The 27,718-nt window shown below is 39.7% G+C and overlaps 1 protein-coding gene across 3 annotated transcripts in view; it reads right to left on the bottom strand.

The window, feature by feature from the left end:
* Nucleotides 1-27,718, bottom strand: part of sdk1a (sidekick cell adhesion molecule 1a) — a 903,166-nt gene that overhangs the window by 242,263 nt on the left and 633,185 nt on the right. For all 3 annotated transcript variants that reach the window (XM_072559294.1, XM_072559292.1, XM_072559293.1), the window contains 3 exons: nucleotides 27,391-27,493; nucleotides 25,161-25,337; nucleotides 20,139-20,275 (listed from right to left, as the gene is read on the bottom strand). In XM_072559294.1, the coding sequence (XP_072415395.1) occupies nucleotides 20,139-20,275; nucleotides 25,161-25,337; nucleotides 27,391-27,493 (417 nt within the window). The remainder of the gene's footprint in view (nucleotides 1-20,138; nucleotides 20,276-25,160; nucleotides 25,338-27,390; nucleotides 27,494-27,718) is intronic.

Below are 27,718 nucleotides of genomic sequence, written 5' to 3'. Positions count from 1 at the left end.
TTTATCAAGACAAATCTGAAAACTGCCTTCAGGGAAGAAATGGAAGTGCATTTTAATGTATGAAACTTAAATAGATTGTGGACTATTTGATAGAGGCAAGGCTAACAAAAGATACAATCATCTTCTGTTGGAATAAAAAGTACAAAAGCCATAAATTACTTTAATTCTTTCTCACTCATAGTTTTAACAAATAATACACAACTATAATGATGCTAGCAAATTGGCTAGTGGTGGCACGATGGCTCAGTGGTTAGCACTGCTGCCTCACAGCCCTAGGGACTGTGGTTTGATTCCACCCTTGGGTGGCTGTCTGTGTGGAGTTTGTACATTCTTCCCCTGTCTGTGTCGGTTTCTCTGGGTTCTCCAGTTTCCTCCTACATTCCAAAGATGTGCAGATTAGGTGGATTAGCTCTGCTAAATTGTCCATAGTGTCCAGGCTAGGTGGATTAGTCATGGTAAGTGCAGGTTACAGAGATGGCATCAGTCTGGATGGGATACTCTTCAGAGGGGCAGCATAGTCTCGATAGGCCAAATGACCTATTTTCACACTCCAGGGATTTTATGAATCTATGAGATCAAAGTATCATAAACAGTTATATTAAAAACTGGGGCAATTATTACTAACTTTGACATTTCGCAAATTTGCGATTTTGTTTAAAACTAAGGTTGCTGTGAATGAGCTGGCTTAATATTCAGAAACTCTTATCTTTTCCCACTTCCCACAGGCACCTTCTGTCCTAACTTTTCCTCACTTGCAGAGTTACATTCCATCGTAAACTTTCCCTATTTTCCAAAGGCACTCTCGATTTTAACCCTTTTTCACTTCACACAAATTCTCTGCACTAACCCTTTCCTCACCTCACACAGGCACTTTCCACCCTAATTATTTCACAAAGGTACACTCTGTCCTAATCTTTCACTACTTAACAGATACCTTATTGTGCTACTCATTGCCACAATTCTCAAAAGCACTTTCTGCCCTACCCTTTCACAATTTCATGGACACATTTCAGGTCCTAATGTTTCCCCCAACTCAAAGGGACACTGAACATTTCGCCACTTCACAAAGACATTTTTCTCTCTCAAGTATATTATTTTGGAGATGTACTAAACTTTGCATTACATGCCCGCCACTCAACCTTCAACCGGAATATCCCCAACATCTAGCTGTTTTGCTATTTATTACTGAGAATGCAAGACAAGTAGTTTGCAACTTTGACAGGCTATAAACATGACAGGTCAAGCCCCACATTATAGACCCTATCCAAATTTCCTTTCTGAGGGATGCATGACAGGCAAAGTTTGAAGTGAAGGTATTTTTCTGATGCTGGCTTTCAGCTGTGTTCAAAGACACTTACCCTCTATCTCTTTAACATGCTCCCTCCTCCTATAAACTGCCCTGATAACCCAGATCTCTACTGGTACAAACAAAATAAAAGTGTGAATCTGAACATATCTAACAATGCTGACATCAATAATTCTGTTTCAGAAGATATCCGTCTCACTTTTTAAACAATATACATTTACTGATAGTGTTCACCTGCTCTACCTGAGTGCCTTAACACTGTGAGAGAGAGCTCCCCTTTGTCCTTCAGATGCAGCAATTTTGAGTCAATAATTTTGACAAACGTATGTGGAACGTCAATATGTTGGCCACATAGGCTGATGTTGCAAAAGACAATTGATTTCTCCAAATAGCAAGGTAAATACTGCTTATGGATACCACAGCAGTGCTTAGAACATGGGAGGGTCTGGACTCTGGGTGGGGGGGGGGCTTGTGAACAAGCTGTTCATTGGGGTTGGGACCACTTTGCTCAGATTAAGGTAGAGAGCAGAAGCTTGGACCAGGGAGTGGCACTGGGGTCGGTGTTTTCTGCCTTGGCCCTGGATTCAAGAGTGAAAGAAGCTTACACTTTCAAACAAAAATAACCAGGGGTTCAGGTACAGCTTTTTGAAAGTTGTGTCACAGGTAGACAGGATGGTTAAGGAGGCATTTAACATGTTTGCCTTCTTGCTCAGACAACTGAGTATAGGAGTTGGGACATTATGTTGAGGTTGCACAGGATGCTGGTGAGGTTGCTTTTGGAATACTATGTGCAGTTCTGTTCTCCCTGCTACAGGAAGGATACTATTAAATCAGAGAAAGTTCAGAAAAGATTTACCAAGAGGATTTGAGTTACAAGGAGAAGCTGGATAGGCCGGGACTTTTTTCCCTGGAGCATAGGAATTTGAAGGTTAACTTTATGGATATTTATAAATCATGAGGGGCATAGATAAGGTGAAAAGGTCCTTTCCCTAGGGTGGGGGAGTTCAAAACAAGGAGGCATGGGTTTAAGGTGAGAAGGGAAAAATTTAAAAGGAATAGGAAAGGTTGAGAGAGCTTTGGGCTAAAATGTGACTAGTTTGGGAAACCTGGTCAGCATGGGCGATTTGGACTGAAGGGTCTGTTTTTGTGCTCTATAACTCTATAAATGAGGCCAACTGTGTAAACTCTTAGCTAAGCAAAATCTTTATTAATCCTAAATGAACCCCACTATTTAGCTCACTCCCCATAATTCTGTTCCAAATATTTGACTTTTCTTAAAGGATGTAATGGTCTCTGCTTCAAATCTTGTCTCACATGAAGAGAGGTTGAGTGAGTTAGGGCTTTTCACATTGGAGAGAAGAAGGAAAAGAGGTGACTTGATAGTGGTGTACAAGGTAATGATTGGCATAGATAGATTAGAAAGCCAGAGACTTTACCTCAGGGCAGAAGTGGCTGTCACGAAGGGTCATAATTTTAAGGTGATTGGAGAAAAGTTTGGGGAGATGTCAGAGGTAGGTTCTTTACGCAGAGAGTGCCGGGTGCGTGGAATGCACTGCCAGCAGTAGTAGTAGAGTCAAAGACATTAAGGACATTTAAGCATCTGCATGACAAGCACATGGACGGCAGTAAATTGAGGGGTGTGTAAGTTTGGTTGATCTTAGATTAAGATAAAGGCTCGGCACAACATCGTGAGCCGAAGAGCCTGTACTGTGCAGCAGTATTGTATGATCCATGTAAAACATTTCAAGCTACTACAAGCTAAAGACAGCACACCCACAGGATGTGAAAAACCTCAAATGCTGTGATGCCACTTTGTGATATTTCAGGCGTTTCATCTCTGATTTGCATTGCACTGCCACACTCTATGACTCAAACTTACATTCAACGGCTGATTAGTTGCTGCAAAGGGACAGAAAATTAACATTTTGTGAACTCGTAGCTGTGCCATGTTTCTAATTCTGATATAAAATTCTCAGCAACTAAACCTTTTGTTCTTTTTGTTGATATTGTTGTTTAATTATGTCTCTATGAAGCACAATGGAATATTTTACTGGATTCAGGAAATGATAAAATTGAAACTGTTCATAAAGCATTTTCTTGCAAAAGATCAGAATTTTTTTAAGCTATCTACAGCAGTTTTAGAGATGCCCCATTATATTATAAATATATATTAGGAAATAATTCAAAGATGTGGGCTGTGAAGAAAATTGACAAATGTGTTTTATTCCAGTGCCTTTGTTTATAGTTTAGTTTTTATGTCACATCCTTTTTACTGTTCTGGTGTTTGTGTAAGTACAATGACAACTTAAAAATGCTCAATTTTACTTATTTTCATATCGGCATCAGCCATAGCTTAGTTGGAAAAAAGTCGTCTCTGAGTCAGAAAAGTTTGATTCAAATCATATGCCAGGAATGACATTCTCTAATTTGAAACCATGACAAATTTTCAAGGCAGGAGTCTCTTTCTCCTTGGCATGATCAACATTTATTCTTTGACTGACCTGAGCAAAACAGGCTATCGGGTCATTATCACTGCACTTTCTACGTGAACTTGCTGTGCACATATTGGCTGTCATGCTCCCTACATTACAGCAGAGACTAGACTAGAGTAGACTTCATTACTGGTACTTAAGAGGCTCAATGGTTGTTAAAATGCATATTATCATACAGTACAAAAAAAGCCCTTCTGCCCAGTCTGCACTTGCAAAAGTAATTCCACTATCCAACACTTAGCCTATAGCCTTGAATGTTATAACATTTCAAGTGCTCATCTACGTCATTTTTAAAGGTTATTAGATTTTTCATCTCAACTGCTCTCACAAGCAGCGCATTCCAGATTCCCACCACATTCTGTGTGAAAACTGTTTTCCTCAAATTCCCTCAAAACTTTATGCTTCCTCAAAATTATTCTCCCTTGTTAATTTATCTTCTTATGAAGGAGAACAAGTGCTTCCCAACAACGCTGTCCATGCCTTTCACAGTCCTATACACCTCAATCAGGTTCCCTCTGCTCAGGTCTTTGCTCCAAAGAGAACAAATAACTCAAGTTTATTCAGTCTCTCTTCAAAGCCAAGCTGCTTCATCCCGGGCAGCATCATGGTGAATCTCCTGTGCACCCCCTCCAGTGCAATCACATCCATCCTGTAGTGATGGACCAGAACTACTCATAGTACTCCAGCTGTGGCTTAATCAAAGTCCAACATAACATTCCTGCTCTAATAATCTATGGCATCACAGATAAATGTAAGTGTCTCCTATACTTTCTTAACTACATTTAACTACCTCTCCTGCTGCCTTAGGGATCTGTGGACAAAGCATTCCCAAGATTACTCTCACACAAAAATAGCAATCGCTGTAAGGAGGTATGATAGAATGTGTGGAGAGGAGAAAGAGTTAACATTTCGGGTTCAGTTCTTCTTCAGAACTGATTTTAGGCAGAAAAATGTTGATACATATCCTGAAGGGAGGAAGGTAGGTACTGCAAGTGGGTGTGGTGTATGTTTTGTATGGGTGGTGTGCATGAGTGGGTGTGTGTGTGGGGGAATGTGGGTTTGTGTTTGTAAACGTTAAGTGGAGATGGAGCCCAGAGAGAGAGAGAGAGAAAAACATGTGGACAGACACAGGAGTGGTTAAGGTCAGTTTGGGAGAATCAATAGCAAAAATTGGGACCATTTGCTGCTGAAAATGAATTGTTTGTGGCAGCAGCACAGGAGATGAAACGGTCTGTTGTGCAGGGAGTTGGGGTAAAGACATGGGTGAAAGTGCTCAGTATCTAAAATTATTCAGCATGATATTGAGTCCTGAAGGCTGCAGGGTCCCCAAGAGGTAAATGAGCTACTGTTCTTCCAGCATGCGCTGAGCTTTACTAGAACACTGCAGCAAGCCTGAGACAGAGATGTTGGCTAGGGAACATGGTGGTGTTTAAATGGCATGCAACAGGAAACTCAGGGTAATTTCTGCAGACAGAATGTAGGTCTGCTGCAAAGTGGTCACCCAGTCTGCATTTCTCTTCTTCAATGTAGAACAGAGCATGTTGTGAGCAGCAAATACAGTAGAATAGATTGACTGAAGTGCTGGTAAATCATTGCTTCACTTGGAAGGTGTGTCTGGGGCATTGGATAGTGAGGAGGGAGGAAGTAAACAGGCAGGTGTTGCACGTTCTGTGACAGCAAGGGAAGGTGCTGTGGGGATATATTGGGAATAGAGGAGGAGCGAACCAGGCTATCTCTGAGAGAACAGTCCATGCAGAACGCTGCCAAGGGAGAGGAGTGGAATGTGTGTCTGGTGGTGGCATTCCGCTGGAAGTGGCAGAAATAGTGGCTAATGATCCTCTGGACATGGATACTGATGGGACGGTAAGTGAGGATCAGGAGCCCTCTGTGGGAAGGGTGAGGGCCAAAGTGAGAGAGATTGTTTAGATATGACTGAGGACCCTGTCAGCATTGGTGATAGGGAGTCCTGGTTTGAGGAAGAAGGTGGGCATTTTGGATAAGCTGCCATGACAGAGAAACTAGGACAACTGAACTCAGTCTGATCCATTGGAACATTAGAGGAATAGATCCCTTTGCTCCTCGGAGCTTCCTAGTATTGTGCCATTCATTGAGTACTTCCTTGTCTTGTTTCTTCTTCTAAAGTTAATTATCTCAAACTTACCAGGAATAAATTCCATCTGCTGCTTATTTGCCCATCTGACTAATCCATTTATATCCTGCTGTAACCTAAGACTTTCTTCCTCACTGTCAATCACCTGGCCAATACTCGTATCACCTGCAAACTTACTTATCATCTCCCTCACATTTTCTTCTATAATGTTTATACATACCATGAACAATATGGAACCCAACACTGATCCTTGTGGTATGCCACTGGATGTGGTACTCACATCAGACAGACAGCCTTCTATCTCCACCCTCTCTCTCCTACCAGTAAGTCAACCTTGATTTCAACTTGCCAAGTTACTCTGAGTTCCATTTTTTTCATCAGTTTCATTTGTAGGATCTTGTCAAAGACTTTGTTGAAATCCACGAAAATTACATCAACAGCACTGCCCTCATCTACACACCCAGATAATCAGCATAGCCTCCCTCTTACAAAGCCTGGCTGACTATCTTTGATCAAACCTTGCCTCCCCAAGTGGAGATTAATTCTTTCCTTCAGAACTTTTTTTCCAATAGTTTCTCTTCTACTGACGTGAGGCTCACTGGTCTATAACCCCTTGGTTTATTTCTACCAAATAAAAACCAAAAGGACTGTGGATGCTGTAAACCAGAAACAAAAACATAAATTGCTGGAAAAGATCAGCAGGTCTAGCAGCATCTGTGAAAAGAAATCAAAATTAAAAGTTTTGATTCCAATGACCCTTCCTCAGAACTGAGGTCACCAGATCTGAAACGTTAACTCTGATTTCTGTTCACAGATGCTGCGAGACCTACTGTGCTTTTCCAGCAACTTCTGTTTTTGTTTTTATCTCTACCACCCTTCTTGAAAAATGGAACCAGATTATCTACCCTACAGTCCTCTGGCACCTCCCCTGTGGCCAGATAGGTATCAAAAATTTAGGTCACAGCTCCATCTTCCACAGCAGCCTGGGATACAACACATTCAGATCTGGGGATCTGTTCAGTTTTAATCCCACCAAAACCTCCAATATCTCCTCACTCTCTATGTCAAACTGCTCAAGAACCTCATAGTCCTTCTCCCCAAATTCTGTACCTACATTCTCTTTTTCCAAAGTTAAGACAGAAGTGAAGGACTCATTTTACAGCCTACCAGTGTCCTCCAACTCCATGCACAGATTGTCCATTTTGTTCCTAATGGGCTCTATCTCTCTGACGAAGGGCTGATGTCTGAAACATTGACTCTCTTCAACCCCTTGGATGCTGCCTGACTGGATGTGCTTTTCTAGCGCCACAGTTTTTGACTCTGATCTCCAGCATCCGCAGTCCTCACTTTCTTCTACTCTTTCCCTGGTTATCCATTTTCTCTTGATACATTTTGAAATTCTCTCTAATCCTATTCGCCAATGATTTTTCATTTCCCCTCTTTGCTGTCTTAACTGCTTCCTTAAGTTTACCTTTGCACTTCGAATACTCCAAAAGGAACTCTATTAATTTGCTCCCCTTGTATTTGTTAAAAGTTTCTTTTTTTAAATCCAATTCTAAATATTCCTCAGGATTCTCAGAGCTCGATGCTCCTACATTTCACTCTAAAGGGAACATGTTGGGCCTGCACTCTTGCCAACTCCATGTTGAAATGTTCTCTTGTAGTTTTGCTCAGAATCAGCTGTTCCCAGTCTACTTTGGCCAGATCCTGCCTTATTTTTAATGAAATCTTCCTTCTCCCAGACAAAATCCCTTTATTGTGACCATCTTTTTCCTTCTCCATAACAAACTTAAAAAGTATGCTGTTGTGGTTGCTATCACTAAAATGCTCTCCCACTGCCACTTCAAACACCTGTGTGATATTATTCCACAGACTTAGGTCCAGCACCACACGATCTTCTGCGTATTGATATAAAATGTTCTTAACACATGCCAAGAAATCCGCCCCCATCAAAACCTTTTACACTATGACTACTCCAATGTATGTTAGCGAAGTTGAAATGCCCTAATAAAATTATCCTATTTTTGTTTTTACACATCACAGTGAATTGGCTACATATCTGCTTCTCTATCATCCAGTGATGGTGATACACATCCAGCAGTCTGCCTTCCCTGATTTTATTCCTCAGCTTTACTCACAAAGCCTCATTTGAACACTTTTCTAAGATATGGTCTAGATGGGATTGAGGTTCACAAGGAGGAGGTGTTAGCAATTCTGGAAAGTGTAAAAATAGATAAATCCCTGGGTTGGATGGGATTTATCCTAGGATTCTCTGGGAAACCAGGGAGATTGCAGAGCCTTTGGCTTTGATGTTTATATCTTCATTGTCTACAGGAATAGTGCCAGAAGACTGGAGGATAGCAAATGTTGTTCCCTTGATCAAGAAGGGGAGTAGAGACAGCTCTGGTAATTACAAACCAGTGAGCATTACTTCGGTTGTGAGTAAAGCATTGGAAAGAGTTATAAGAGATAGTATTTACAATCATCGAGAAAAAAATAAGTTGATTAGGGATAGTCAGCACAGTGAAGGGTAGGTCATGCCTCACATACCTTTTTGAGATCTTTGAGAAGGTGACCAAACAGGTGGATGAGGGCAAAGCCATTGATGTGGTGTATATGGATTTCAGTAAGGTGGTTGATAAGGTTCCCCACAATAGGCTATTGCACAAAATATGGAGGGATGGGATTATGGGTGATTTAGCGGTTTGGATCAGAAGTTGACTTGCTGAAAGAACACAGAGGATGGTGGTTGATGGAAAATATTCATCCTGGAGTTCAGTTACTAGTGGTATACTGCAAGGATCTGTTTTGGATCCACTGCAGTTTGTCATTTTTATATATGACCTGGATGAGGGCACATAAGGATGGATTAGTAAATTTGTGGATAACACTAAGGTCAGTAGAGTTGTAAATAGTGATGAAGGATGTTGTAGGTTACAGAAGGAATAGATAAGCTGCAGAGCTGGACTGAGGGGTGGCAAATGGAGTTTGATGCAGAAAAGTGTGAGGTGATTCATTTTGGAAAGAGTAATAGGAATACAGAGTATTGGGCTAATGGTAAGATTCTTGGTAGTGTAGATAAGCAGAGAGATCTCAGTGTCCATGTACATAGACCCTTAAACTTAATAACCCTGTCAACCTGGGTGGCAAGAAGGCATATGGTGTGTTAGCTTTTATTGGCAGAGAGACCAAGTTTCGGAACCATGGGGTCATGCTGCAGCTGTACAAAACTCTGGTGTGGCTGCACTTGGAGTACTGCATACAGTTCCAGTCACTGTATTATAGGAAGAATGTGGAAGCTTTGGAAAAGGTTCAGGGGAGAGTTACTAGGGAAGGTCTTTTGAGGGATGTGAGGCTGTTTTCATTAGAGAGAAGAAGGTTGAGAGGTGACTTAATTGAGACATGTAAGATAATCAGAGGGTTAGATAAGATGGACAGTACAGCCTTTTTCCTTAGCTGGTGATGGCTAGCACCATGGCTTTAAATTGAGGGGTGATAGATAGAGGAGAGAGGTCAGAGGTAGTTTCTTTACTCAGAGTAGTAGGGGCGTGGAACACACTGCGTGCAACAGTAATAGACGTGCCAATTTTAAGGGTATTTAAATGATCATTGGTTAGGCACATGGATGAGAATGGAATAGTGTAGGTTAGATGGGCTACAGATTGGTGCAACATCAAGGGCTGAAGGGCCTGTACTGCGCTGCAGTGTTCTATGTTCACATCCTTTACCCGAAATTCCGAAATTTGAAAAGCTCTGAAATCCGAATTTTTCTCAAGTTTTTTTGGTACTTTTACAAGGGTATTTGGCACGCAAACAGGTGATCCAACTCCACACTCACTTGATCCATATCACTCAGATGAGATGTGGCGGCATGGCCCAGGTCAATTGTGTTTCAGTGCTTGTACTAGTCACACGTGGGTCTGCTGTTTGCTAAGACTTTTTTTATTTCACTGCAAAAAATGTCACTTATTTTAAAACCTGAAAATTCCAAAATCTGAAAAACAACTAGCCCCAAGGCTTTTGGATTGTGTACCTGTACAGTTATTTTAATCAACTAGTTTGGGCATATTATGATACCACCGGTGTAGGTGAGATGTGAGTGCAAACTTTCTGGCCTAGCGGTGGAAGCATGACCATTGCATTACAGAAAGGATAAATCCAACAAAGCAAATTACTATCCTGTCAATCACCTCTCAATCATCAACAAATTTAAATCAAGACATCATCAATAGTCTTATGAAGCAGTACTTGCCAATATCCTGCTCACCAATACTGGCTTCCAGAACCCATGACAATCTTGATCCAAAAATGGAAAAAGGAACTGAATTCGAGAAGTGTAGTGAGAATGATGACTCAAAAAAGCATTTGCCCAAATGTGGCACCAAGACATTCTAATATAACTGAAATCTATAGGAATTAAGGGGAGAAACTCGGTCTGAAATTTTATCAAACACAAAGATCCAGTTGTTGGCAATAAATTCTCTCTGCTTCAGGTTCCTGCTGCATAAGTTTCTGATGGCAGTGTCCTAAGCACCATCACCTCCAAATACTCTGTCAATGATCTTCCTTCTTACAAAGTTGGAAGATGTTTACTAGTGATTGCACAGTGCTCAGCTCTGTTCATTATTCGAAAAAAAATGAAGTGGTCCATGCTGCATGCAACAAGACTCATCCAATATTTCAGCTTTACCCAACAATAACAAATAAAATTTGCATCACAATGATAATTTCCAACAAAATAAAGCCCAACCACCTCCTCCTGACACTTAATAGCATATCTTTGTTGAGGCTACCTCTTAAACATCTTTTGGATGGTGGAGTTTCCATCAATCAGAAACAACTACACCAGCCACAAAAAATATTGCATCCACAAAAGTATGTCAGACTCTAGGAATCTTTTCTTTTATTATTTGCTTGCTTCTTGAATGTTGTTGATGCTGTGTTCATCCAGTGAAGTGGGGAATGTTGCATTACACTCCTGCCTTTTAGGTGGCAGACAGACTTTGAGGAATCAAGAGGTGAGTAACATGCTGCAAGATTCCTACCATGTGATATGTTCTTGTCGCCATGTATTTTATCAGGGCAAGCCATATAGCCTCTGGTCAATGGTAACCCCCAAGATGTTGGTTTCAGTGATGTTAATCCCTGAATGTCCAGGGACATTGGTTAAGTTCCAACTTGCTGTAGATGATCATTGCCTGGCACTTCTGTGCAGTGCTCCCTCTAATTTTCTTTCGGGCTGCATGAGCCTCAAAGTTCCATGTACAGCAGTGACTTCTGGAACCAGAAGTCAAAAGTGGGATTGGTATACTTACACTGATCTCCAAACAGAGAATCTTGTAGAGGCTGCCTGCACACATGGTTGCATAGCTTAGAGAGAATATTGCTTGTGTGACATGATTGTTGCTTGTCACTTGTCAGCCTATGTCTGGATCCTACTGAGGTCTTGAGACAGTTGAACATAGACTGCTTACCTCTCATCTCCCTCATGCTAGTCCACCATCCTGAAAGCACAAGGAAGGAATTTGGTAGAATGCTTTCCAATTGCCTGGATCAGTGCAGCCCCGCGAACACTAAAGACGCTCACTACCAAAAAGGACAAATCAGCCCATTTGATTGGTACCCAATCCCAGCTTTCTGCATTCCCCTCCTTCATCTCGTTTGTACAATGTTTACCATCCATAATTTGGAGGTGCTGGTGTTGGACTGGGGTGTACAAAGTTAAAAGTCACACAACACCAGGTTAGAGTCCAACAGGTTTATTTGGAAACACGATCTTAGACTCTACAACTTCCTGATGAAGCAGCAGTGCTTCAAAAGCTAGTGCTTCCAAATAAACCTATTGGACTAAAAAAAAGGGGGTTGTGATTTTTAACTTTGCACCATGCACAAGACGCATTGCAGAAACTCACCAAGGTACCTTAGACAATACCTTGCAAACCCTCAACCACTGCCATCTAAAAGAGCAAGGGTAACACATACATGAGAACACCACAACCTGCAATTTCCTCTCCTAGCCTCCTGCTGTATCCCTTTTCGATAAATGTTACTTGGTTAAAATCCTGAAGTCCTCCAGAACTACTGATGTACCTACACCAAATAGCCTTGCAAGAGATCACATATATTTACTTTTCAGATTATAAACTGAAATGGACATGGAAAATGGCTATATATCTGAAATAACAAAAGAATTTCACCAGTTGGAAAATCAAGTGCTGCACATTTTCAGCCATGCAAGATAATATTGCTGTTTGATGAGTGAGGTTAATACATAATTCAGACGGAGTAGCACCAAATGTTTTTGAGTTAAGGAAAAACTGCCTGAAGGCTGCCCTTGGGTTGATTCAGCTACAAATCTGTCAGTACAGAACTGAAGACCACCAGAACTTGTAAACTGAAAACATTCCTCTCCCTTCTTCATGAAAACTTGTAAGAAAGAATTCTAACAATAAAGACCTATGTCCATGAGATCAACTATCACCATAGATAATGACCATCCCATTACAGACAACTCAGTAATCATTTGTGAAATCAAAGGAACAGAGAGGGTTAATTTAATCTTACAGTGTGATTTGGACTTGGATCTTTAGAACTTTGTTCCCTGTCTATTTTTTTTCCACCTATATGTGCCAACCATCTGTCCTTTATCTGTCTTAAACATTAATGTGTGCACAAATATTTGGGGTTTAAAAAGGGTGTAGTTCAAGTTGCATAGTAGTAATTTAGTAATGCTTTCTTTCCCTGCCATCTATTTGAAGCTATTTACATTACAATAAACAGTTGCTTTCTGTTAATGGGACATAGTTTGAAAAGCATTTGATCTGAATAGTAGTTAGCCAGGTAAATTGATTATCTTAGCGATTTAGATGAGATTTTACACATTTTGTGATGGCTTATGCAGCAGTGGGCACAATTATATGTATACTCATCCTAGTAAAGTCATAAGAGATGTGCAATGGTTCAAGATGGCAGCTCATCATCATCTCCTCAAGGAAAATTAAGGATGGGCTCAAAATACTGGCCCAGCCAGCAATGTCCACATCCGTGAATAAATCAAATTTTAAAATATTGTTATGAAGATGTGGGTGTACTGTACCTGTAAGAGAATAAAAGCTAGCAGTGACAGCACCAAGTGTTCTCAATAAGACACAATGTAACATGTGCTCCAGCTACTGGGGTAACTGATTGCCTGGAAATGACAAAACAGATTTGAATTAGGCCAATCAGTTTAAATTATATTCCCCAAAAATACCAAATTCCAATCAAGTTTGAATTGAGTATATTGACAATCTTGAAAGCCAATGACACAATCTGATGTTTTGGGGTATAAGACTAGGGAAAATTGAACAGCTGGGAGGAGAACTTCCACCACACCAACAGCTATTGACTGCTAGTCAGAACTCTCGGAGAGGTACATGTCTAGAGAAGGAGCTTGCATCGGGAAAAACCTCAACACTGACCTGGAGAGCCAGTCTACCAACGAAGATAAAGAGAAGATTCAACTGCTGGCTGGTTTTAAAATTTCAATTTTTCTGTAAATCTTAATGGGAGTTTTATCGGGCTAGTATTATAGAAGGGAAGGTAAGAGATAGGTTAGAGGAAGGAAATGTGAATAGTTGTTTGTTAATTATTCTCTGTTATATTTTAAGAAATAAAGTTGTTAATTTTTACTTTAAGTAGTTATTGGGCAGTCTAATTTTTGCTGCATGGGATAAATCTTTTCTGTGTTGCTGGTTTTAAATTAAGTAGGTGAAGTGTAGTGTCGTAACAATATTTGCTACAGAATTCCGAGTCTTTGACCTGTTCTTATAGTCACGGCAATTATATGACTGGGCAAGTTTAGCTTCTACAGTTTCTTCACCAAGAACGGATACCCCCGCAACTTCATCCGCAGATGCCTAGCAGTCAAACAATGCGACGAGGACCTGTCATGATCCAACACACTAGCTGCGTTACCTTATATAAAAATACCTCAGAACTAACAGCCAGACTTATCCAACTGCTCGGATTCATGACAGCCCATAAACTGACAGCCACACTCAGTCAAGACACCAGAACAAAAGACACTATGCCCATCATATGCAAGACTGATGGGTTTTTTGCAAGATTCCATGCAAAGACTGCACAAAACACTGTAGAGGGCAAACAGGCAGACAACTAACAATTCGCATCTGTGAACACCAACTAGCCACTAAACGCCATGACCAGCTGTCTCTAGTAGGCACACACACAGATGACAGGGACCACAAATTCGACTGGGACAACACAACGATCATAGGACAAGCTAAACAGAGGACAGCCAGAGAATTTCTAGAAACATAGCACTCATCCACAGACTCCAATAACAAACATAGACCAAGACCCAATATTTCGGCCACTACAATGAACTATTGTAACTGGCAACTGGAAGCAGCAGGAACTGAACCAAATAAATTCCAGAAGACGCAGTACACCAGCGCTTCACAGGAGGCTTCAAAGCACTGAAGATGTCACCTAGACAGAGAATGACACATCTGCACATCAACTTCCCAGCTCGGTGAACATACCCACAACCATGGCAAGTTTAGCTTCTGGTCAATGGTAACTTTCAGGATATTTATTATGCTGGATTTATCAATTATATTGTTAATTGTCAATGGGGATACTAAGATTCTCCCTAGGTAGGAGGTGTGGCATGAATGATCCTGTCATTTATCAGCCTATGGTTGAATATTGCCCAGGTCTTGCTGCATGTCGACACCAAGGGCTACAGTTTCTGAGGAGTAAACTAGTGATGAATTAATATCTGTACAGATGATCATTATCAAGTTTGCAATGTCAGCTGTTCAATAAGCCACACAATGTCAGACTTCAAAAAGAGTAATTAAAGTTAGCTTCCTCTTTAAGCCTGTTAAGAGTTGTGAAATTGACTCTTTACACTTTGTTATAATCTTCTGTTCACAGTATTTGTACAGTTATGACGGAGCACCACACAGTGTTTGTGGAGCCATAGTTTGATTCAGAGCAGCTGGCAGATGTAGATGACTTGATAGGCTTGTTGAACCAGCAACAGAATTCTAGAACTTTCTTTTATCATTTCAGTGGATAATTGTTTCAATTGTTCTGTGAATAATCAGTGCACTTGGATTTTTATTAATCACATGAATTAAAATAAACTCCTCAGGGTTTTTAGCATCATGCCAAGGATGTAGAGTAACTTCTCAAAATACAATGCAAAACCGTATATATTACATATTTAAAAGGATAACTGATGCACATATGTTATAGTAGAGTGGCATTAACAGTCAATTGTAATACATATCATAAAGAAGAAGGATGCACTCAAAATGGCATTATCTCTAACATACGGACTATTTGCTTACGTAGACTGCTTTTGACTGGTCAGTTTAAATGAGGTACGAGTGATGTTAACAACTTTTTCCCTTTGACCTAGATGGGTTTCTGTCAAATGGATCAAAAATTGTTCCATTCAATATACTCAGCAACTTAATGTTACAATAAAGGTTCGATCCATTGATGGGCTTATTTGATGGCAATACTTTAAGTTCGTTATCAATGATATTTTCAATAGCGATAGAGATGAACAGTGGAAATAAAATCTTTTATTTGTGCAATAAAATTCACAACAAATTTGTAAAAAGATTTCAGTGAAGTGTTTGTTAATTGTAAGGCTCTCCCTAGCATATTGTCTGGTGAGGTACCAAATCTCTCTCAGCAGGGTATGTGTGTCACCTTCTTGAAGTGGTGCAGAATGTGTGATGAAGATACTCCCACACCATTACCTGGTACTGCTTTCCAGTGCTTTTGTCCTATAATGCCAGAATTACAATATAATATTAAGAATGATGGGTGGCATGGAAGTGCATGCTCCCCTTGCACACGTACCTTTTAAAAGAATTCATTAAATGGAATGATGGAGTTACTGGCTGGGCCAGTATTTATTGCACATCCCTAATTGTCCAGAGGGCAGTTAAGAGTCAACTACATTGCTGTGGTTCTGGTGTCACATTTAGGCTAGAGCAGGTAAGGATGGCAGTCCTTCCCTAAAGGACATTAGTAAACCAGATGGGTTATCCTGACAATCACTAATGGATTCATGGTCATCTTTAGACTCTTAACTCCAGATATTTGCTGAAGTTAAATTTCACCAGGTGCCATGGTGGGATTCAAACTCGGGACCCAAAACATTACCTAGATCTCTATATTAACAGTCCAGTGATAATACCAGTAGGCCACTGCCTCCCCTTTGTCCTACTAGATGGTAGATGTCACAAGTTTGGAAGGTTGAACAAACAGACTACCACAAACTGCAACCAGGTTGTACTGCTGATGGAAGGATGGAAGGATTGAACTGATTGACTAATTTGATTTATTATTACATGTACTTAAGTACAGTGAAAAGCTTTGTTTACAAAGCTGTACAGACAGATCATAGTAAGGACATACAGATCATAGGGTGGAAAAAAAACTTGGACAGAGTGAGATGTACAGGTTACACCGCACACGCACGGAGGCAAGATCAACATTATCTGAAGTAAGACAGTCCATTCATGAGTCTAATAACAGCAGGGAAGAAGCTGATCTTGAACCTGCAGATGTGTGTGCTAAAGCTTCCGTACCTTCTGCGTGGCAGAAGAGGTTGTAGGAATACATGACCAGGGTGGAATGGGTCTTTAATGATGTTGGCAGTCTTTCCACTGCAATGAGAGGTGTAAATGAGGTCCATGGATGGGAGGTTGACTTCCATGATGGTATGGGCTGTGCACATGAATCCACACTGTCAAATGTTGAATGTGGTGAATGCAGTGTTGATCAAGTAGGCTACTTTGTCTTTGATGATGCTGAATTTCAAGTGTTGCTGGAAATGTATTCAATCAGGCAAAGGGACAGTATTCCATCACACTCCTAATATATACTTTCTAGATTTGTAAGATTGCTTTGCAATCTAGTGCAGGTACAACTCATGATGCAACCTCAGGACATCACTGCAAAAATTCTTCAATAGCGTCCTAGCCCAAACATCTTTAATTGCTTCATTAATCATGAGGTCAGAAGTGGGGATGTAAACAGATTATACATTGTTCAGCACCATTTGCAACTCCTCAGCTGCTGAAGTAGTCCCATCCAAATGCAGCATGATCTCGTCAATATCCAGACTTGGGCACAGAAATGGCATACAATATTTGCACTGCACAAGTGCCTGGCAGTCACTGTCTCCACCAAGAGGCAATCTAATCATTACCTTTTGATGATCAGTAGACTCATCACTGACAAGCCAGGTAACCTTTGAAAATAGTGGCCTTTAGTACCCAGTAGGACAAGGGCAGGACTATTTGTATCTGGGACTAAAAATATTTTTTAATGGCATTGTGAATGTTGGACACCAGGTGGACTGTCGTGGATCAGAAAGGTGATTCACCACAAACCTTCTCCAGAACAATTCAATATGGGAGCAGACATTCACATACCATGAAAGAATAAAAGAGAATACTTAAGGTAAAAACAGTCTTGCAACATATAGAATTATAATAGCTGTACATTTGTCTCCTCACTAGAATAACAAAAACAACTTGAACAAATTGAATTTCACATTAACTATAACTTGGGATAATTTTGTTGGATGAAAATAATCTCTTAAGAACTGGTATTCGATATATATTTTTGAACAAACAGCTTATAAAACAGTAATTACTGCTCCAAGAAATCAAGGAAATCAGCTTCAGCACTGAAAGAAACCTGAGAAAAGCAGCTACAATTTTCTCCTGTGCTCCAACTTCGATTATCTATAATCCATCCTTTTTGTCATTTATATAAATGATTTGGATGTGAATATAGGAGATAAGTTTAATAAATTTGCTGATGACACCAAAATTGGTGATGTACTGGACAGCAAAGAAGGTTGCCTCAGAGTACAATGTAACCTTAATCAGATGGGTCAAGGAGTTGTAGATGGAGTTTAATTTAGCTAAATGTGAAGTGCTACATTTTGCTAAACAAGCAAATCAGGGCAGGACTTATATACTTAATGGTAAGGTCCTAGTGAGTGTTGAACAAGGAGATCTTGGGAGTGCAGGTTCATAGTTCCTTGAAAATGAAGTTGCAGGTAGACAGGGTAGTGAAGGTGGTACAGTTGCCTTTTGTTAAGCCAGTTTCAGAGTACTGCATTCAATTGTGGTCTACTTACCAAGATGTTGGTAAACTTGAAAGGGTTCAGAAAAGATTTACAAGGATGTTGCCAGGGTTGGGGGGGTGGGGGGGCGAGGTTTGAGCTATAGAGAGAGGCTGAATAGGCTAGGGCTATTTTCCCTGGAGTGTCAGTGGCTGAGGGGGGACTTTACAGAGTTTTATAAAATCTTGAAGGGTGTTGATAGGGTGAATAGCGAAGATCTTTTCCCCAGGGTAGGGGAGTCCAAAACTAGAGGGCACAGGTTTAAGGTGAGAGGGGAAAGATTTAAAAGGGGCCTAAGGGGCAACTTTTCCATGCAGAGGAAAATGCATGTATGGAATGAGCTGCCAGGAGGAAGTAGTGAAGACTGGTACAATTACAACATTTAAAAGGCATCTGGATGGGTTGAGAGAGATATGGGCCAAATGCTAGCAAATGGAACTAGACTAATTTAGGATAGTTGGTTGGCATGGAAATGTTTGACTGAAGAGTCTGTTTCTGTGCTGGAATCTGCTGTCTGAAAGAGTATCAGAAACAGATTCAATAGTAATTTTCAAAACAGAATTGATTAAATGTTTGAAAGATGAAAAATTTGGAGGAATATGGGAAAGTAACACAGGTGTGGTACAAATTAGATGCTTCCTTCACAGATTTGCCCAATGGCCTCCTCCTTTATATCATGTTTCATTCTATTGTATGAAACATCAACATATTAAACAACCTCGTTAGGAAAAAGGTTTCAAGAACACAGAAATTGCTGCACTTAATGAATTAACATTAAGACAGAAATATATGGACGACTGCGTTCACTACGTATTACAGTGATTTTCCAGTTGACAGGGTCCTATCAGAACGTTTTGATGACTTTCGACATTGTTTGATATCATGCACTTTCAACAAATTTCATTTGCTCCTGGAAACAATTGTTCAGTCATCTCATGATCTTACTTTCATTGAAATACAATCTTTCAGCTAATACTGGATATCAATTGCACTGAAGAGCAATCACAGCTATAATTTGACATAGCAAGTGGTTATCAATGGGCATCTAAGGCATTAATTGGCAATGAATGGAATATCAAAGCATTCAAACTTTTACAGTCAGCATTGATTTCCTTTCAGTGCTCAGAATGGTTGCACTGTTTTCAATCTCTTCCCATCATCCCCAGGAAATTTTATCCAGGCAAGTTCATTGTTAGATTTGCAGAAGGAAAAGGACAATTTCAACCAGTGATTGCACATGCTCTCTTGATGAGACACCATTTGAAAGGCAAGCTCATTATCTCATTTTTATTTTTTGAGCATAAAATGTCAAGAATTACATTTTTATGGTGATTTGCCAGAATTGAAACATACACTGGTTCTTGAAGATAAATTATGGACTAATGTTTGCAATATTGTGCATCACAAAAATCATTAAAATTATTATTTCAACCTCACCAAAACTTTGTAATTTTATTTATTTCATTATTATTCATTAGGATTTTAATTGACAAAAGGCATTTTGCAAATCGGACTGATGTTGCACTTGATACCAATTGATACTTTTGAATTTTATTTCAATGCCTTTAAGAGCTTCACTTTGATGCTTTTGAGCATTTTCTTTAGATTCCTTTGACAGCTCTGATTTGATGTCTAGAATAGTGAAGCCAATTGAAGGTCTTATTCAACGCCTAAGATGTCTTACGAGCACTTTGAAATCTTTGAGCACTTCATTCATTCCAAATAAGATCATATCATGTCAAATGGTAGCAAAATTATTCTTAAGAATACGGAAAACAAAAGCAATGTCAAAATTTTCTGGTAGGGAAGCTGCTGCAGACGCAGAGTAGATGCAAATTTTAAGGTGCTCTCTCAGCTGCACAAATCTTACCATAAATGGAATTGAAATGCATCAGAATTACTTAACATTAACAATGACACCGGTCAGCAAAATATTCTACATATCCATTGGCAACCGACATGCTTTTCATGTAACATGCTCATCAAAAAGATAAGCTTGCCAGTGACAACTTATATAATATTTTCAGTACAGTTGGCAACAATGCTAAACAGAGCACTCACTGTTTTCAGATAACTCCACAATGTAGTGTAATATGGGGCTGTTTCCATCAAAGGGCCGCGTCCAAGATAAATCCACTGCCCGGCTGCTTGATAAGTTTAAACTCGCTTGCAGATTTCTGGGTGGGTGAGGAAGTTCACTAAAACAAAACGGAGAAAATTAATAATAGTTTCAGGTGAAGTGTGACGAGAAGTCAAGGGATGATTTAACTAGGATGCAGAGAAATGATTTAGTCAGACACTGAATTTTTAAACAATAGTTTATTGTCATATTACTTTTGGTTAAATAGCAGAGCTTGAGGCAATTTAAGAAGCAGGGAATTAGAAAATAACGGAGCAATTTTTGATTGCAATGAGGAGCAGTTATGAAGTGGATCAGTATGGATTAATTGTTAAAAATCTAGCAAGGATATTAAAGACAAATCATATCTATTTATCTTGATCGAGTATTTAGATGAGGTAATAAAGAAGGTTGATGAAGGTAATGTGGTGATGTTCAGTGGCTTCTGAAAGGTATTTGATAATCACAGAATTCCAACAGTGTGGAAACAGCCCATTCGGCCCAACTGGTCCACACTGACTCTCTGAACCTGCACATCCCTGAACACTATGGGTAATTTAGCATGGCCAATCCACCTAACCTGCACATCTTTGGATTGTGGGAGAAAACTGGAGCTTCCGGCAGAAACCCACGCAGACACAGGGAGAATGTACAAACTCCACATATACTGTTGCCCGAGGGTGGAATCGAACCCATGACTCTGGTAATGTGAGACAGTAGTGTTAACCACTGAGCCACATAATAAGCTTGCAAGCAAAATCAGCAATGGAATAAAAGAAACAGTGGCAGAATGGATACAAAGTTGGCTGCGAACCAATCAACAAAGTAATAGTCAACGGTTGTTTTTCATATTGGACTAAGGTACATAGAATATTCCGGAGGTTAGTATTATTTCTTGTTAATCATATGTTGGTGCAGGTAACACAAATGTGTGAATTTTGAGGATGGCATTGATGAAACAGACTGGTGATCTGAGTGGATACACAATAGTCGAAATTTAATGTACTGAAGTGTGAAAGGATATATTGTTTATAATTTGAAAGATATTGCAGGGACATGAGTACACAAATCATTGAAAATGGCAGGACCTATTCAGAAACTGGTTAAAAAAAAAGTCATTTACATTCCTCCAAACATTTCCTATTCATGGACCTGTCCAAATGCCTTTTAAATGTTGTAACTGTACCTGCATTTACCATTTCCTTTGCAGTTCATTCCATATGCAAAACAGCCTCTATGTGGTAAAGGTTGCCCCTCAGGTCCTTTTTAAATTTTTCTCCTCTCATATTAAACCCATGCACCTTGTTTTGATCTCTCCCACCCTAGGGAAAAGACATTTACTATTCACCTTATCTATGCCTCTTATAGTTTTATGAACCTCCATAAGGTCACCTCTCGACTCCCTATGCTCCAGTGAATAATATCCTAGCCTATCCAGTCTCTTCCTTTTACTCAGACCCTCCATATCCCAGTAACATCTTGGTAAACCTTCTCTGAAACGCCTTCAATTTAATAATATCCTTCCTACAGCAGGGTGACCAGACCTGTACACAGTACGCCAAAGGTGGCCTCACCAACATCCTGTACAACCTCAATGTGATATCCTAATGCTTTGAACAATGAAGGCAAGCATGCTAAATGCCTTAACCATTTCAAAGAACTATGTATCTGAACTCCTTGGTCTTTCTTTCAACAGCACTACCCAGGGCCCTACCATTAACTGGATAAGTTTTGCCCTTGTTTGCTTTACCAAATTACAATGCCACACATTTATTGAAACAAAATGCCATCTATCACTCCTCAGCCAATTAGTCCAATTAATCAAGATCCCTTTGCAATCTTAGATAATCTTCTTCACTATCTACTATGCTACCAATTTTGGTGTCATCCTCAAACTTACTAATCATGCCTCTTAAATTCACATCCAAATTGTTTATATAAATGACAAACAATAGTGGACCCAGCACCAATTCCTGTAGAACACTGCTTATTACAGACCTCCAGTCTGAAAAACACCCTCTAGCACCACCCTCTCTCTCTCTCTCACACAGTCAAGCCAATTTTGTATCCAATTGACAAGCGCTCCCTGAATCCCACGTGATTTAACTTTACTAATTAGTCTACCATGCAGAAGCTTGTGAAAAGCTTTCCTAAAATCCATGTAGTCAATATCTACCGCTCTGCCCTCATCAATCTTTTTGGTTAAGTCCTCAAAAAAGCTCAATCAAGTCCGTGAAACAATAATTCCCATGCACAAAGCCTTGCTGACTAACCCTAATCGACCCCTGCCTCTCCAAATGCATGTGAATCAGAACCCTCAGAATCCCCTCCAACAACTTACCCACCACTGAGGTCAGACTCACTGACCCATAGTTTCCAGGCTTCTCCTTACAGCCTTTCTTAAATAAAGGCACAGTATTAGCCAGCTCCAGCCCTCCGGCACCTCACCTATGACTATCGACAATACAAATATCTCTGCTAGGGGATCTGCAATTTCTTCCGTAACTTCCCACAATATCCTGGGATACATGATCAGCTCCTGGAGACTTTTCTACCTTCAAGATTTTTAAGACCTCCAGCACCTCTTCTGAAATGTGGCCTGTTTTCAAGACATCAATATTTATTTCCCCATGTTCTGTTGCCTCCATTTTATTCTCCACAGTAAAAACTGATATGACATATTTGATTATTATCTCTCTCATCTCCTGTGGTTCTAAACATTGTCAATCTTGTCAATACTTAAGGAACCCTATTCTCTCCATAGTTGCTCTTTTGCTCTTAATGTACTTGTGGAATTTCTTTGAATTATCCTTAACCTTATCTGCCAAGGCTCTCACATATCCTCCGATTTCCCTCTTAAGAATCCCTCTACAGCTTTTATACTCTTCAAGAGATTCACCTAATCCCAGTTGTCTATATCTAACATATGTCTCCGTCTTATTCTTGACCAGAGTCGCAATATGTTATTACACACCTCCGGAGCAGATATGAGTTGAATGCAGGCTTCTTGGTCTGGGGAGAGGGACACTACCACTGTGCTTCAAGAACCCAAGCTATGTTTACATGTCCACTTCAAAACTGCATGAAGTGGATATACCTTCGGCATTGATGAGCCCCAATCCACTGTTTTGACTGATTAACAGCTTTCCAGCTGAGAAGCAGATGGCTGCCAGCTGAAAATTTGCCTGCAAGGTATTTCTCTGTAGCACAGGCTGAATAGTTAAAGATGTGAAACTGAAGTGCTACAATGCCATCAGTGGCAAGAATTTATAATTACATGTTTACATAGGCACTTTCTATTATAAATGTGGGCATAGGAATTTTTAGTCCACATATAAAAACATACACACTAATTTCAAATGTTGACTAAATCATGTCTCCATGTCCTAGCCCGATCTCTAATTTCTCCCAAGCTATAATGCTGCAAGAAGACAATGTATTGCACAATAGGTGTAAACTAGAATTATAACTAAGGAGAAAGAGAGGACTGCAGATGCTGGAGATCAGAGTCAAAACGTGTGGCACTGGAAACGCACAGCTGGTCAGGCAGCATCCGAAGAATGTTTCGAGCAAAAGCACATTCCTGATGAAGAGCTTGCTCTCGAAATGTCGACTTTTCTGTTCCTCGGATGTTGCCTGATTGGTTGTGCTTTTCCAGCGCCTCACTTTTTGACTCTAGAATTGAAGATAAACATATAGAAATATTAATAATGATTTCTAAATATTTATTCAAACTTTAACTTCGTGAAACTTAATACAGGTCATATGCCATTCCGGATAGCTTATCTTTAATGCTCTTTACAGGCTATAAGTTTATTCTCAGTGCACTCATTAATAAAAAGCAGATATCACAGGTTTACCAATTACTATATGATAGAATTGAGGAAATGCTTAATATGGTTGTTCAATATTCATCACTCTGTGATCTAAACAAGAGGTTAACCATTTATTTCAAATGTGTTAACAGCTTTGCTCAAGTAGCTCTTACCAGATCTATGTTAATAAACAGCTACATAGCAAGTATTTGTTTTGAAAATGGTACTCAAAGACTTTTAGTTGCTACATTTGATTTTTACTATAGACAGTTCTTCTATAATGCGTTCTTATGCAATCCCACATTATAGAAAAATCGCGCTTAAGAAACAGAGCTTAAAGAGTTGGCAATGTAATTGCGTTACAGCGAACACATGTCCCCAATTTGTTAATTGTGTTACAGCGAATTCACATTAATGAAACATGCATTATATCAGAACAACCTGTACTCTGATTCCACTAGTGGTCCTCAAGAGCAGAAGTAGATAATTTAGCCAAGCAAGTCTGTTCTGCATTCACTGAGATCACAACTGTCTGATAAACCTCTAACTCCACTTTCTGCCCTATCCCCATAAATCTCGAGTTCCTTACTAATTAAAAATCTGTTATCTTAGCCTTCAGTATACTTAATAATCCAACCTTCACATCCCACTGCGGGAATGAATTCCATAGATTCCCTACCGTCAGAGATGAAATTTCTCCTCAACTTGGTCTTACATGGACAAGCCTTACTGTGAGGTTAGAGGAAACAAATCACATACCACATGTCTATTTTGTCTATGCCCGAAGTTTATCACTACCTGACACTGTTCAAAATAATCCCAAATCCTCTCTGATGTCTTAATTTTGACATTGTGCCCTATATAACCAAGTGTAATTCTTTAACAAATGTCAAGAAAAACATAAGCCTAACACTGACCCTGTAGAACTGCATTATGTGGCTTCTTTCAGTCCAACTAAAGGTTCACCATTACTCTGTTTCCTGTTATTACATGGGCTTTACGCTGACTTATCAGCTAAGTTGCACTTTGTCAAACACACTTTGGAGGTCTAATAGAATAGTAAACTGTGTTAAAGATAACGGCATAAGTTCATTATAAAACCAATGGGAAAAAGGTTACCCAGTTTGATGGGAAAACTTGCATACTCACATGACTTCCAGGCGGGCAGTTCTGAAGTCATTTCCTCCCAAGGACAGAACCTCACAGGTGTAGTCACCAATATCACCTGACCAAGTTTGACTGATATGAAGTGAGCCATTTTGCCCTATGGTGATTCTGGGTAGAGCTTTTGCATCAATAATATTTCCATCCTTCTTCCAGACAAACCTAAAGAAATAATAGAAACTTCAAGACTCCACAAAGGAAACTGTTAGTACAACCAGATGCATGCCTTTAATCCTCAAACATTAGTGAGGTTAAGAAAGATGGCAAACAAAATATAAAAATAAAACTCAAACCTGTTTTCAACACACCTACTTCTGGTTTTAACAAAGTCAGGCTTGGAGGCCCTGCAAACAACACAACTTAAGGTGATAGGTCAGACAATTATACATTTTAATGAGTCTATGCCTCTCAGAACTGTTCCTCTGTTAGGACGTTAATGCCCGTCAGCAAAATTTCCAGATCCTTTGGAACCATAAGTTAAGAGGAAACAGAGATTATGACCTGGAACAGGATACGTGCCTTTCCAGTACTGCTAGTGGAGTAAGAGAAGTGTCTGCACTTCCTTCTGAACTTTCGACAAACCTACTAATTTGCCCATTAATCCTGTTAGAATTACCATGTCCATGGCAATCACTAAATCCCCTCCAAGTCAGTAGCCATTATCTTTCTTCTAACCTTCCCTCCAATCTAGAATTCTTCTCTTAGATTTCTCAATAGCTCTGCCTCTCATTCAGATGCCTTACCAACCTATTTTGATGCTGCCCTGAATTCCTCAACTCTTCTTTTCTATCCCACCCTGATGTATCGATCTCTTTTCCAGAGGGGAACTGATTGAGATGTATAAAATTATTAATGGATTGGACACTCTGGAGGCAGGAAGCATGTTTCCGCTGATGGGTGAGTCCAGAACCAGAAGTCACAGTTTAAAAATAAGGGGTAGACCATTTAGAACAGAGTTGAGAAGAAATTTCTTAACCCAGAGAGAAGTGGACATATGGAATGCTCTGCCCGAGAAGGCAGTGGAGGCCAGTCTCTGGATACTTTCAAGAAAGAGATGGAAGGAGCTCTGAGAGTTAGTGGAATCAAGGGTTATGGGGATAAGGCAGGAACAGGATACGTATTGTGGATAATCAGCCATGATTATAATGAATGGTGGTGCTGGCTCAAAAGGACCGAATGGCTTACTCCTGCACCGCTTGTCTATTGTACTCCAAATCTTGCAATTGTTCCAAACCCTCCAAACACGCTTTCCCAAAATCTCTTTTGTGATTTCTACCCTGGTTAGGAAAAAAATCCAGCAGGCTCTGTGCTGTGGTCTCTTTAGATGTATTCCACAACTAAAAATGGAGCAAAGCCTGTAAATTAGACTGGTTTCTGGGAAGGGAACTGATTGAAAAAAAAAATGCACTTAAGTGGACTTAAAACTCCAAGTATTGTTTTGGTTAGAATGTTAATTAAAACTAACCCAAAATAATATCGCATTTTATGGATACAAATGGATATGGATTTTAGCAAACAATTGATCAAACGACCGTACAAACATTAAGATTCATAGTAGGTTAGCACATTATTTTGTAACATAAACATGCTTGAACAATACATAGAATAATAAGAATCAATTAAAGGTACTGAATCTGTTGCTTATGTGAAGTGTCAGACAGACAGTTTATTGGTCAGGGCTGTTTCCTTCCATAGGTATTGACTAGGTTCAAATTGATGGCAAGTCTGTGATGCTTCACAAGTGAAATCAGTAATAAACGTTCAGGTACACAAGCCAAAGTCTTCAGTGTTCATTATTTGGTCTGTAACCAGTTCCACACAACCAACAAAATACACATTCACTGGCTATAGACCAATTGCAGAATTCAAAACTGAGCAATAAAAATGTGCTCTTTCAGAGTCATTTTCATATTGAAAAATATCCCGAGAGACATCACAAAAGCATAATCAAGAAACTGAATTATAGAAGGGCTGAAGGGATAATATGAGACGTATGTGATTCATGCTGAAAAATAGCATGAACTGTAAAGTAGCTAGACTGATGTGCGTTCTGTGTACATAAAGCAAGTCATTATATTTATGAACAATGAGCATCCATGGAACAATCTACAGGATTCCATTTGTTTTTATTGCTATGCAGCATCTCAGTGGCTCTGCAAAGCTCATTGTTTTCAGCAATTATGTTAGTTGCAGGTTTTGTATCAGGCTGACTCACCGGATTGTGACCCTGGGATCATGAGATGCTCCACAAATTAGTACTGCTGTTGTTCCTTTGATTACACTACGGTCTTTGGGTGGGATGGAGATAACAGTACGAGCTGGAGAAACATAAGAAAGTTAGTATTTTTAAGTTATTGATGATACTAATAGATTACTAAGCCCAGCTTAACTCATTTTGGCATTGAGATGTTTGTAATGTGAAGAATATTTGCAAGACTCATTTCAGATTCTTAAAAACAGGTATTAATTAATCATTATTTGCATTGCATTAACTATAACATCATACCTAGGGACGAGACACTTGCTTTTGATAAATGTACAGA

This window comes from Chiloscyllium punctatum, chromosome 40 (assembly GCF_047496795.1).
Source record: "Chiloscyllium punctatum isolate Juve2018m chromosome 40, sChiPun1.3, whole genome shotgun sequence".
NCBI lineage: Eukaryota > Metazoa > Chordata > Chondrichthyes > Orectolobiformes > Hemiscylliidae > Chiloscyllium > Chiloscyllium punctatum.
This window is presented reverse-complemented; position numbering and strand designations above follow the sequence as displayed.